Source organism: Hydra vulgaris, chromosome 03 (assembly GCF_038396675.1).
Source record: "Hydra vulgaris chromosome 03, alternate assembly HydraT2T_AEP".
Taxonomy (NCBI): Eukaryota; Metazoa; Cnidaria; class Hydrozoa; order Anthoathecata; family Hydridae; genus Hydra; species Hydra vulgaris.
This window is the reverse complement of record NC_088922.1, coordinates 41,074,886-41,090,002: the sequence shown is the minus strand read 5'-3', so window position 1 is coordinate 41,090,002 and position 15,117 is coordinate 41,074,886. Positions and strand designations below refer to the sequence as shown.

The following is a 15,117-nucleotide window of genomic DNA, read 5'->3' as shown; positions in this document are numbered from 1 at the left end:
GGAAACAAAGCAATTTCTGCTAAATAGAGATGAAGAAATTTAACTGTTTACATTAAATAACAGTATTTAGGCAGCACTCCTAATTAGAAATTTCAGGCTGTCCCACTTCTCCCGCGTCCCACTTCTCCCCACTCTCCCCTGCCCCAAAATTATACAACTGCTGTACGAATTATTTATTGAGTTAGTATAAAGCAACTCAAACGTTTATTTCTTGTTTGCTTTCAATATTTTTTTAAAAATATTTTTATTATAGTATTTTTATTTTCCTCACCTTAAATATGAAATAAAAATTGTTAAGTATATGGAAAACTTGTAATTTCAATTTATCACATTTTAAATAAATAAACATTTTTCAACTAAACATAATATTTTACTATTTTTGAATAATACACGCAATTTTTATAACATGGAGCTATGTCATGATTGTGAAAGTTGACATAGTAATAAATTGGTATATCAACAAAGTAGTGTATCAAATATGATGCGTGTTTTGATATAAGATTATGTAGGAAAGTATAAATGCAGTGTTCCTTAAAAACTGTAATGATTCCTGCTTTATTTTTACTTTATTTTTTACAATTATTTTATTAATATTTACTTCTAAAATAAAAAATTATGCATACATATATTTATATAATATAATGTGTATATAATATATATATATATATATATATATATATATATATATATATATATATATTTTTATAAACATATATATATATATGTTTTTGCCTGGCAGGAAATGTGACAGTTTTCTTAGAAACTCCATGTTTCTAAATTTTTTTTATAATGAAATTCTAGCTTGTTATAAATGTATATGTATATGAGTTTAAACATAAAAAAAATTTTAAATCATTTTAATACGCACTTCTCAATGCTTGATCGATTGCGTTTATTTATTTTTATCTTTTTAACATGTGACCTATGACTACCGTTGTGGAATATCAATTTGAATAATCCAAACTTTTCTGATGTATTACGAAGCGATAAAACAACCTTTTTCATCTATTTAAATTAGTTTTCAATTGTTTAATTTAACATCTATTTAAATTAATTTTCAATCGTTTAATTTTTCATCTATTAAAATTAATTTTCAATTGTTTAATTTAATTTAATTTTAGTAATCTCCGGAAACTTCAAAAATAAAGTAGTTGAATATGCTTGACAACTCAAAAAATTAGTTATACATAACAACCTGATCAACAATCAATTAGTAATCCTCCTGAAATCCTATTAAAATGTTTCCAATCTTATAAAAAAGTTTACTTAATGCAAAGAAGTTTTAAGGAAAACGCGTAACTAAGTTATTTTGCAACTGAAGCGTTGTTATTGGCTTCATTTTACGCGATTTATTCCATTATTACTGAAGAAGAAATAAAAATGGTAACTGAAGTCCAATTAAGCTCGGATTCATCAGATAAATATCTGCAAAGTATTTGTATCCCAATTAACCAGTCGGAAAAGATATCAAAAGTTTTAAAATCAAATGAGTGTGTTCGGTTAGAGTTTATTGATCTTACCGTTAGTGTTGATGGTAAAGAAATATTAAGTCATGTCAGCGGAGAAATAAATCCAGGAGAAGTTTTAGCAATTATGGGGCCATCGGGTAAACCTAGAAATTGTAATTAACAGTCTAAAAATCTTTTATACTAATAATATTCTTTGTAATAAAACAGTAACAAAAAATACGTTGAGTACAGTAAGTGTTTAAATCTAAGAAGTAATGATTAGTATCTTGGAACATTTACATTTTTGCATTAAAAAATATAACTAGGATACTTGTATTTTATTGTATTTTTTTTTTATTAACATTACATTTTTATTTATATAGGAGCTGGAAAATCCACGCTTCTTAACTTACTTGTTGGAAGAGAAAAAAAAGGTCAAATCATTAACTCTGGTACAATTAAATTAAATGGGGAAAAAGCATCAAAATTACTTCGAAGGAAAATTGGTTATGTTTTACAAGAAGACATATTTTTTTCAAATCTTACAGTGCGACAGTCTTTAGAAGTATGTTTTCGTTAAATTTTTTATTATTATTAGATTTCACTTCACGCGTTCACATGTATCCAATACGTGGTCAAAATTAAGAGGGAGAAGTAAAACGCATTAACAAAAGCGTTTGCTTTAAATTACTCTATTTAACAAAAAAATCTAACCATATTAATTTTTAATAAAATATTAACAAATTTTAAATCCTTATTTTGGTGTAAATGATTGTGATTATAAACACCACATCAAAATAATGATTTACAACAACATTAAATTTATTAAAAAATGAAAATGATTCACTCTCCGCTTTGCTAAAACGTCTAAATAAATGCTAGTTTCCTTTTAGATTTTCAAACAACTTTTTAAACATAATATTTAAATATTACTAAAAAAGAATAATAACAAAAGTAAACGTAATAAAATATATGCGCAGTGAAATCAACTATTTTTATCTTTTAAACTTAACTTGCGTATTATGGCTACATAAAAATCAAATGATACTAATCATGCGTCAATAAAATGTAGACGGGTAAATAGATAAAATTTTAGGTATTTTGCCCTCATACTTAAATTTTCTAAAATAACATGTTAATCAAAAATCGAAAATGATAGAAATTAAAAAAATCGCACTTGTTAAATTACTTCATTATTTAAATAAAATGTTTGTTAAGCCTACGTTAAAAAATATTATTGTCATGCCACTCATGTTATCCACTTTTTATATTTATTGTCAAAAAACATTATAAAACAGTATTATTACTAATTGAGCTATCTATTTTCTGCGGTTTTTATTGTTTATAAAAATGATACTGATTAAGTTTTTTTTCGGTGATCAATTTTATTATACTTTTTTTATTGACTTGTTAGTCAATAATCTCAAATCTTGTTCTTATCTTGAATCTCCATAATTTGAAGTTTGCTGAGTTTTTTTTTCTTCAATTAGTCATCAACTATGTTGATGTGATCACTGTCACACTAATTAATGTGGTCCGCCTAAAATAGCATTGATGTTTTTACATTTTGATTCTTTGATGCTTAATGAAAATAATATTCACTATAAGAATTACTTTATTATTTTTATTATATTTTATTTCAAAAAAATAAATTATTCCCATACTTTAACTAAATCAACTGTGAGTTGACTTGGTCGATTTCAAAAATGTATCAGTCGATTTTAATCGACTTTAGAAAATATATTATTCGATTTAGTCGACAGTTGAATTATTTAGTCGTAACAACACTAGTTGGTAACAACAATAATGCCAACATACGTATATATACGTATGTTGGCATTATTGTTGTATATATATATATAAATATATATATAAATATATATATATATATATATATATATATATATATATATATATATATATATATATATATATATATATATATATATATATATATATATATATATGTATATATATATATATGTTTATATATATATATATATATATATATATATATATATATATATATATATATATATATATATATATATATATATATATATATGTACAGTCGTGTGACAATTTATTATGGCCACCCACATTTTTTTACATTCTCAAGTTTCAAAGTCTTATATTTTAAATAATTTTTTGTGATTTATGTATTCAAAATTAATTTTTATTTAAGAAATTGGTATTTTTTGACAAATAAAAAACATTTAACAAATTTTTAATAAATTTTATTAATCAAGTATTACTACAAATATATTTAAGATCAATATTTAGTGATTCCTCCCTTTGCCTCTTTAATTGCAAGAACTCTTTTTGGCATATTTTTGATGCATTTTTCAGCCATTTCCTTCAATTCTTTATTATGATTTCAATGATGAATAATTCTTTTTATTAAATACACTTTATTTGTAATATTTTCTTTAGATATTTGTTTCTTTAGGAGCACCCAAACATTTTCTATAGAATTTAGGTCAGGAGAGTTTCCTGGCCAATCAAGTAATGGAGTATTTTTGTTCTGATTGATATTTTTTAACTGATTTAGCCGTGTGACATGTTGCCCCGTCCTGCATAAATGTTTTTTTTTCACCTGGACTAAACCATTCTGCCAATTGTGGCAACAATCTTTGTTCCAGAACTTTTTTACATTGTAACTGATTCATTATTCCCTCTACAATATAGAGCCTTCCTTTTCCCCTTCCACATATTACTGACCAGATCATCACAGAGGTGGGGTGTTTAACAGTTTGAATGATGCAGTCCAATTAGTATTTTTCCCTTTTTTTTCTTTTTACATATTGAGCCTTTTTTGTTAAAACTTGTTAAAACTTGGAAAGTACTCTCGTCGCTACAGCATACCTTAAAATATTATACAAGGATTGTTAAGAGAATATTTAAAGTTTGGTGTAGTGAAGTGAATATTTTAAACACATCTAAAGTAATTTTACCAATATCCAATCATCTTCTGTTAAATTCATATACTTTTTTGCTAACTCCAGTCTTTTTTGCATCATTTAGGTGTTAGTTTCGGCTTCTTAGCTGGGCGTCGTGAAATGTAATCAAGATCGTGTAGGCGACATTGATCCGTTCTCTTTAACATTTTGACTCCAGATTGGTCCAGCTTATTAGTTATTTCATTGTTTGCGGCCTGTCTATTTTCTAGAACAATCTTGGTAAGTATTCTTTTTCTGCGTGGTGTTAGTATTTTCTTCTTTCCCCATTTACCAACCCTCATTGGCATCAAGTTCTCCATATTAGCCATTTTTTGTGTATATTTTGTACAGAAACCTGCGAAATACCACATTTTTTGGCAATTTCTCGTTGAGTAAGATTAGTATTTATTAAATTGCCCTGATTTCAGCAATTTTTTGTGGTAACAAGTCCTGTTTTTCCCCATAACTAAAATAAGATATCACATTTCACTATTACAGTTAAGAATTTGCTCTGGTACTCATAACTTTAAAAATATCAAATCAAATACAATTATTTTTACTTTAAAATAAAAAGAAATATTCAAGAAATAATATTTTTACTGATTTAAATAAATATTTTGACGATAACCTAATAAAAAAATTCAAAACTCTGGTAATAAAACTTAACAAGTGTACAGCAAAAAGATTATAACTAAGATGACATCATACAAAATAGCTGTCAAAAGTGACAGTGTTGCCAGTAGCAAAAAAAAAACACTGGTTTTATGAGTTAAAACTTTATTTCAAACAAAAGATTAACTTTCAATAATGAATTTTTACTCTTCATATGAAAAAAATGAGATTAAACTTCAAAATGAAAAAATTCATAGGTGGTCATAATAAATTGTCACACGACTGTATATATATATATATATATATATATATATATATATATATATATATATATATATATATATATATATATATATATATATATATATATATATATATATATATATATATATATATATATATATACATATATATATATACATATGTATATATTAGGGTGTTTCAGAAAAAAGTCATGTCTGAAAAAAAAAAGAGCCCTAACTTATCATCTGTCCAGACCATGATTTAGTACTGAGGATTTTTTTATTATTATTTTTAAAAATCCTAAGGGTCCCTCCAGGGGGTGAAAAGGGCAATTTTTTATAGCGTTTTGTACCATTTTTAAAAGAGTTTGGAGGAAGTCTAAACATAAAAATTTTCAAATTTTTTTTTTCATATTTCTGTTTGTAAAGACCTAGTTAATCTAAATAAAATGGGCTGTTCTCAAAAAAAAAAAATTCTAAAAACTGTTTTAAAAAACCCCAAAATCCATAAATATATAACAAAACAAATATTTTTACGCTGTACTTATTTATATATTTTTTAAATAAAATTTTAAATCTGTCCAGTAAATAATATGTTTTATTGAAATATATGTTATATAAAACTTTGTTCTTCAAGTTAAAAATAAAAAAACTATTATAATGCCACCAAAAAAAAAAGTTAGAAGTAATACATTGGATGAAATATTTTTAGTTAAAAAATTTATCATAAAACTTCCAGCAAAGAAATTTGCAACTGCGAAATAGGTAATTCAATATTACCTACTCTTTCTACGTAAATCAAAATGTGAAGCAAAAGTAAAGTGCTTATAAAAAAGGAACTTTTGTTAGGACAACCTACTAAGTTAGTAGAATGTCCTAACAAAAGTTGCTCTTTCACACCTAACTGCCCAGTTGATAAGTCTGACTGCTGCATATACTCTAAACTAATGGGTCCTTGGATACATGGTAGATTTGAAGTGCTTACAATACAAAAGCTAAGGTAAGTTTTATCATTGAACTCTAAATCAGTTTAATCCATAAACCTTTATACAAGCAAATATTATTTTTTAAAGGAATAAAGTTGAGAAACTGTTAAAGGAGTGAGTGAAATTAATAGATAAAAGAAAAAGAACAAATCTTGCTGAAGTAAAAAAAAGACATTTATTTGAAGAACAAATGAATAAAGTATTTTGGATTGGAGAACATCCTCATGTTATGTTTGAGGAAATATTAAAAGATAACATGAGAAAAGTGAAAGACAAGGAAGAAAATATTGCTTTCTTAAAAGACCAGCTTTGGGAAAAGAAAGGAAGTCTTAAAGAAAAAGATAAAAGAAATGAGTATTCTGTAGGAAGAAAAATAAACAAGCAAATCAAATTTAGAAAAAGAGCTATCTGCAGAGATAGATAAAAATGGTTTAGATTATTTAAGTTCTTCTAGTTACACAAGCGAGATTCCTAATACTCAAAATTCTGTTCTTCTTCCTAAAAATATACTTTAGTCTACCGCTCATACAGCAGTGGGAGAAGGTATAACAATCCACCAATATACAGCTTTGATTTGTAGTGTTATTGTTATGGCTGGTGGTTCTGTAGCTGACTTTAAATGCTCTAAATCGACACCTTATAGAGCTGCAGAGAACATAATATCTGCAACAGAAATAAGGGAATATATAAAAAACAGTGTAGTATCATCGGATTCACTAATGACCATACACTTTGACGGAAAAATAGTAAATGAATTGACGAAAGGAAAGCAATTAAAAAAAGATAGAATTGCAGTTTTGGTAAGGATTGATGGGAAAACAGAACTACTTGGCATTCCTCCAATAGAGTCTAGTTCAGAGGTTAATCAAAAAAAAAAAAGCTTGTTTTGAATCAATGGAGTTTTTTGGATTAGGAGATAAAGTTAAATATTTCTGCTTTGACACAACTTCACCAAATACAGGAAGATGGCAAGGTACTTGTATGAGATATGTTCAACAAATTCAACACCCATAGTTGCTGATTGCATGTCGACATCATGTAATTGAGCGACACATAACTCATTTCTGGAAGATTTACCATAGCAGCGAAACTTCTGGTCCAGAAAACAAACTATTTGAATTTCTAAAAAAAAATTGGAACTGTATAGATACTGAAACTAAGGAGCTAAAAAGAATATTAATACCACCTGGAACAGGATATATATTCAAAAGTTAGTCGCTATTCCGTTTTGTGCTAATTTGATCAATTTAAAGATCTTTAAAAAGGTGCTATTATAATTTTGATTTCGTTTATGTCTATTTATTCTAAATATTTAAAAGAAACAATTGTAAGAAATTAAAAATATGTTAAAAATTTGTTAGGATGGAAATGTTAGAAAAGAATACCATGAGCTACCTGAACTTACTTTTACGGTTCTATTGTCAAATAGGTTTAAATTCCATTTACCGGAACCAGTTCACCATTCAAGATTCATGGGAAATGGTTTATACTATTTAAAATTGTATCTTTTAATGAATGAAATCCCAAACCTAACAAAGTTAAAGAAGAAGAAACTAATATGGTTTTATTCATTTCTCTTTTCTATACAGAGTGGTTTCTCAAAGCAGAGTTAAGTTCTTTAGCACCAGCACAGGTATATGGTCTTTTAATATTTTATTGAGAGGTTAGAAAGCTTGTTATTGATTAAAATGATTCAAAATGTTTATTAATACTATTTATTAGGATATGAAAGCTTACTGGCAAATGAAAAGGTTTGAGGAATGGAATCTACTTGGCTCCGAAGCTGTTGCGAGCTCTATTCTTAGACATACTTGGTATTTGGATCCCATTTTAGTAGTTTTTCCCTAGCAGATGAAGAATGTAGAGAACGTGGTGATATGGCCAAGAAACTGTTAAGTTTACAAAGATATCAAAATAAAAATTTCCCTTTGGAGCGCCAAATAATGGACCAAACTATATTAAAAAGCCTTAACTTCAGTAAAGATGAGCCTCCTAGTTTAGCTCCATTAATAACAGACGAGTCGTGTCTAGTTTTTGATATGCTTAGACATGGAAAAGCAGAAACTCAAAGGGTGAAAACACCACCAGAGTTATGGAAATTTAATGATTTTTATCTAGAATTTGGAGCAACAGTAATTGGACTTGATGTTGTTAACGGCTGCTCTGAGAGGGCGGTAAAATTAGTTCAAGACCTAATAAACAGAGCATATTCTGAGGAGAAAAGGCTGGACACCCTCTTTACAAGTGATTACAAGAAAAACAGAAAAACCCCAAAAAAAATCGATTATAAAAATGCTGCAAGCAGAAAAAAAATCTAGTTTTCTTATTTTGTATTTTTTTGTTAAGCAAATTTTTAATCTGTTTTAATTTGAAAAATTGCTTTGTTTTTAATAAGCTGTAATAAAGACGATCATAAATTTACTAGAATTACTGTATTTCAATTTAAAACAAGTTTTACTTTGGATTTGAAGTTTTTCGTAGTTTTATAATTTTTTTTTTTTTTTTTTTTTAGTTTCAGAAAAAACCACTGGGTTTTGAATATTTCATTACAAAAATATTTCATCATTCCCTTAATATTCAGGCCCAATCTTTTTATTATTTCCTAGAATAAACCCTGCAGCTGAATACAAGTGAATTTAATATAGTACTGCATCGAACACTTAATCGAAAATAAACCTACTGATATGAATTTCAAAAAAATATTGTTTAATATTTATGGGTTTTATAAAATCCAAAAAACCTTAAATTTAGGATTTTTTAAAAGAGTTTTTAGAAGTTTTTTTTTGGAAATTAGAGCCCGTTTTATTGAGATTAAATAGGTCTTTACAAACAAAAATAAGAAAAAAAAATTAAAAATTTTAATGTTAAGACTTCAAACTGGTTTAAAAATGGTACAAAACGCTAAAAAAATTGCCCCTTTTACCCCCTGGAGGATTTTCAAAAACAAAAAATAAAAAAATCCTAAGTACTAAATTATGGTCTGGGCAGATGATAAGTTAGGGCTCTTTTTTTTTTTAGACATGACTTTTTTTTGAAAACCCTAAATATATATATATATATATATATATATATATATATATATATATATATATATATATATATATATATATATATATATATATTTCCAAAAGATGCCCACTATGTCTGTATGAGAAATTTACTATTATATCATATCCAAAACCTGAAGAACTGTTAAATAAGAGAACCGAAATTATATCAAAGTGCCGCCACGAAAATAAATTCTTACTAAAAAATTACAAAGCTCGCTACAAACCTGACTAACAACTATAAATAAAAATAACTATACTAATCTGCTCCATATATCTCTAGGCTAACTAATAAATTACTCACATACACAGCTTTTGTAATATATTTCATAATATTATGTATATTTTTATATCAGTTTTAATTCTTTTTTTTATTTTATTATTTTTTAATACACAAATAGTACACATTAACACATAAAAAATATTTTAAACAACATTAAACATATAACTATTTCACAATTATTAGCCGACTAAAAACAAATTAATAATATTATTAACCTAACTACTAATCAATTTCCGTCCCGTAACGATCTAAAATACAAATATAAACTATGATTACGATAGATCAGCGAAACATATATTATTCAATATTTCGCTGATCTATCGTAATCAGGGTCATCAGGTATAATAGAAATCGTTACAAAGTTAAGGTATAATAAAAATCGTTACAAAGATAATCCTTTTAAAATTTTCTTTGTAACGATTTTTATTATACATGATGACGCTGATCACAATAGATCATCGAAATATCGAATAATATATATTGAAATTAAAACAAATATATATTTTTCAAAAAAGTTTATACGCAGCCGTGTTTATTGAATCTTAATTATATATATATATATATATATATATATATATATATATATATATATATATATATATATATATATATATATATATATATATATATATAAGACAATATAACACATATAAATTATATATATAAATGTATATACATACAAAAGGTAGATTAGGGTAATATGAGCACCTTGGGTGAAAATTGAAATATTTAAAAAAATATTTATCCTGGATCCAAAATTTTTGCGAATAAACAATTTTTAGGGATCCCTGCTCATAATCCACTTAGATATTTGGGCAACCGAATTTTTTTCTTAAAAATAGAGAGGTTTTAAAAAAGTAGCAAAAGTGCTCATACTACCAAGACCACTTGGTAATATGAGCACTTTAAAATTAACTCAAAAAAATAACATTAAGTAAAAAAAAATACCAATCTGACAATGAGAACTAATTTTTGGAATATAATAACTTGTTATTGATAAAACATCAAATTTCATTAGAAGATTATATTTTAAACCACTTTTTGTTGAAACAATACTACTATGTTCGTTATTTTTTTAATTTTTTTAACTCAAACTATTGAACGATAAAAATTCAGATTTTTTGAATTTACAGAAAAATATTAGTATTGTTAAAATATTAAAATTTTTTGCTATGTTTTGTTTTTATTCAAAAAGCAGTTAAAACCACTGCTATTTTAGGACTTTAAACCAATGAAAAACACTGCGTAATATGAGCAAAGAAAGTCAAAACTAAATATTTCTATGCATTGTTTTTCAAACAAAAATGGATTGGATTTTTAGCTAACATACTTTTTCTTTATGAAAAAATTAATTTCATTATTTTAGCATCAAAATTTGGTGCCACAGATTTATTCATGCGTGATGATATTGCTTTAACGACGCAAAAAATTTAACAGCGTTTTAATTAGATGATAAATTTACGCTAATTGTATCGATTCCTGTTATCACCACATAAAGTCGATTCAAAAAATACAAAGCAACTTTAACTTCACTGGTTATATTTAAGAAATCTTTAAGTATATTACCCTAATCTACCCTGTATATATATATATATATATATATATATATATATATATATATATATATAACATATATGTTTTGTCATTATTTTATAATGAGGAAACAACCTCGCAATATTTTATGAGGTTTCTTTTTGTTTACACAACCTCTTTTGTGTAAGTATAAAGAAACCTCGCCATATTGCATTTTTGTTATTTTATACAGATCTTAACATTTAAAAAATAAAACCAAATTAACCAATAGGCAAATAGTTTTTAACTTTAATAGATCAGTAGCTTTGCGTAATTTACAGATGATCCCTAATTCATTATTTATCAATCAATAGGTTTTGACAAATACCATTTTTCAAGATTATTTACTTATAATTTGAAATAAATACCTTATGATAATGATGTCAAACTGTGCACAAAACAGCTTCGATGATGATAGCGATTAACAGCTTCGATGATAGATGATAGCGATTAACAGCTTCGTGCGCATAATCATAAACTAATCTTAACAATATTCAATTTCTTAATTATTTATCATAATTAAAAGTATATATATTAAAAAAACTTAAACTATTTGAGTTAATTTTCATATTTAAATAATAATGTATTTTTTTTGAAGTTTTAAATTATTCACGACAGATTTTTCAAAACTAGGAAACCATTTAAATGCATACCCGGATTTATTGCGTACAAACCCGATAAATAATTTAGTTAAGTTCTTAGTTTGCTTAAAAATTGATTTGAAAAGAATTATAACTATAGTTGTTGGAGCACAAATAAACTTTTATTGTTAATTAGAAACAAATGTTACAAATTTGACATCAAAGTTTTGCTTCATACGATTTATTGCAAAAGTTTTATATTTTTATATTATTTGTTAGTCATTTAAATGCCTAAAAAGTCATGTGTAGTTGCTTGTAGAGGCGGTTACAAAAAGAAAAAAAAAACAATATTGAAGTGGATATTATAACTGAAACAATATTTGATTTTCCCTTAGACATCAGACCGGATTTATGTTTCCGGTTAATCAGGTTTTTCCCTCAGACCGGATTTATGCATCCGGTTGATCAGGTTTTTAAACAGAATTATTTGAAAACCAAAGCCTAATTCTTTGCATTATGTATTGATCATTTTGAAGAAAAACTCATCAAACGAGGCAAGCAAAATACACTAGACAAGAGAGTTGCATGAAAAATTTAAACTTAATATTTTAAATTTAAGGTATGTTTAGGTGAAAGAGGCCATCGAATGCTGCACATTGATACCAAATTTATGTATTTAGCCCAATTAGAAGCAAATTTATTATAAATTTGAATGATCAAAATTAATTTGAAATATATTTTTTCTAGTGTTTTTGATTTAAAATAATTTTTTTCTTGTCTTTTTGTGTTATTTGGTTTTTTTAAAATTCCGATCCTCCCGTTTATTAACCCCCCCCCCCTCTTTCCCCCTCGTTTTGGCAGGCTAGTATACAATCTAACGGTTAGATTCTAACTGTTAGAATCTAACGCGTTAGAAACTAATTTCGAACGGCTAGAAACTATTGAAAGTAGATCATCACGAAACATGAATGCACAGAAGTGTAGTATTGGGAAGTGGGGTAGAAGTATTGGGGTAGTATAATTTTATTATTGCTTATTAAGCTTGCAAAGTTTGTTTTTTAAACATTATTTGATACATTATACATAAATCTTCTATATATGAATACATTGAATAAATACGAAACTAACCTATTTGTTTTTGCTATGTCAACTGTAAAAATTTCTTTCAAATTTTCTAGAAACAGGTCATGAAAGCTGCCTGACCTTCGCTCTCAAGACAAAAAAAGATTTTTCTATACAGTCACTTGTCTATATATTAGATTTAATTTACTTCTCAGCGTCCAGCGGTTAAGTCGTAAAAAAGCGAAATAAGCTTTCAACTTTTAATTGCAACCAAATCTATTTGAGATAACCGCTATATAAGACTGCTATAAAAGAATTACAAAGAATCCTACATCAACAATTCATACAAATAAAAGATTTCTAAAGCCATTTTAGCTACAATAGTTAGAGCTTTAAGAAAGATTTCTGGAATCTTTTTCTTATTCATTGCTAGATGAAAGAGTAGTTTTCAAAAAACGAGGTAAAGTTTGTTTTGTGAATGACTTGATAGAACAAATTTGTCCTCAAATTATTTTTTTTAAGAAAATATATGGTAAGGTTATTTATTATCGTGTTATTATTGAAAATATAGTACCATCAACTATCATTGAAAGCATCACTGTTGATATCATCTGCATGTAAAATTATACCATAATTTTAAACAATTTGAGAAGAGGTATTAAAGAAACTTGATTCTTCTTCCCAATGGTTTTGCCAAAACAAAAAGTGAATACTGATAAGTGTGCACTTATTGTTTTGAAAATGTAGTATGCAAGAAAATGTAGTATATAAGATATTGGGTTCGAGAAAAAATATAAATTGAACTTTATAGTTTTTATATAATGAATCATATTTCATAATATATAAAAGTATAAAGTTTTCATAATATATAAAAGTATAAAGTTTTCATAATATAAAAACTATACAGTCAGAGAGTAATAATGAACTCATTCGGTTTGCTTTGATTCTACAATACACCTCTATAAAAGCCTAAAACTTGTTATTAGATGAATATCTTTTCCATTCATTTTCATATTTAAAAGAAAAAAATGCCCAAACTCGGATTTATTGCGCCTAAAAGTAAGCGCACCAACTGAGCTTTGTTCTTTTGACATGATCATAACTTTTTCTATTTGTCTCACTTTAATCCGGCGGTCATCTAGTACCATTACGAGAACTTTAAAAATGCTTTTGTTGGAAGTTATAGTTTTTTAACTTCTTGAACGTTCATTGTCTCTCAAGCTCTTACGGCCACGTTTAAATTCAGCTGTACAACATTTCACTGTGGTAAATAATAGTGGCGAGTCCTCTACACAGAATCCAACTCATTTTTTATTTGTGTAGGCGTATTGCCTTTCAAAAAAATGTTTAATGGCAGCTCGATGCTTAATTTGTCCATTTTCACAAAAACACTCATTCAAACAAATTTTATATAACAACTACGCGTCCAAAATGGTTGAAACTTTGATGAGTAATTGTCAACAGATGAACAACGAAATTCACTAGCATTTAATTACGAGTGCTACCACCTTCACGTTAAGGTCAGAAAATATTATAACACCCTCGTAAAAGCTAATTTTTGGATACACAAAATATTTTTCTTTATTGGCTTTTCTCTATTATATATAAACAGCAAGAGTTGCGTGGTTTATACTGTTAGGTGACTAATCAAGCTATATATCAAGAAGCGCGTAAAACAACACAAAAATTTCTACACATAAATTTTAGGTACATATTATTTTAATAAAACCAAATTCGTATAAAATGGGTAAAGTTTGTCTGTTTTTGACTATTTGCTCATTTAAAAATGACATTTTTTTATTCAGAGTTAAACTTTTTTGCTAATTTTCTGATCTATGCCTCTAAATTACAAAAGAAAGGAAAATAGACGATGTTATAAAATAAGTTACTCTCAAGAAGACCTAAAAGCATCAATGAATAAGTGAAAAACCAAAGGTTTACAATCAGGTTTCTAAAACTTTTAACATTCTATTTGGAACATTACATAAAAAAAGTAAAATTTGTGGATCAAGTTTCTAAAAAGCATGGTGGAAAAACCAGGCTTGATAGTTCAACATGATGTTTGTTTGTTCAAACATCTACTTATATGACTGACTGGAGGATACTTGACCTAATCATAGTAATCCCTGTTGACGGGGGCGACTATGATTAGATCATGCAGGAAACTCAAAACATTTCAAAAACTACTTACAAAGTATTTTTTAAATAAATATTGTCTTATTAACTTGGACAATATTGGGTATTATTTATAGCGCCAATTTCGGTGAGTTGCACGAATAAATTGTCATTTTGCAACTGTGAATTCTAAAAACATGACTTATACTAAATTTAGTTTTTTTCGCAAG

General features: G+C 26.5%; 1 protein-coding gene across 1 annotated transcript in view; it reads left to right on the top strand.

Moving 5' to 3' along the window:
- The first annotated feature begins 1,183 nt into the window (after nt 1-1,183).
- LOC100201429 (uncharacterized) overlaps nt 1,184-15,117 on the top strand; it is a 94,599-nt gene continuing 80,665 nt past the window's right edge. The window contains exons 1-2 of the mRNA XM_065793232.1: nt 1,184-1,606; nt 1,832-2,013. Of these exons, the coding sequence (XP_065649304.1) occupies nt 1,381-1,606; nt 1,832-2,013 (408 nt within the window). The 5' untranslated portion in view covers nt 1,184-1,380. The remainder of the gene's footprint in view (nt 1,607-1,831; nt 2,014-15,117) is intronic.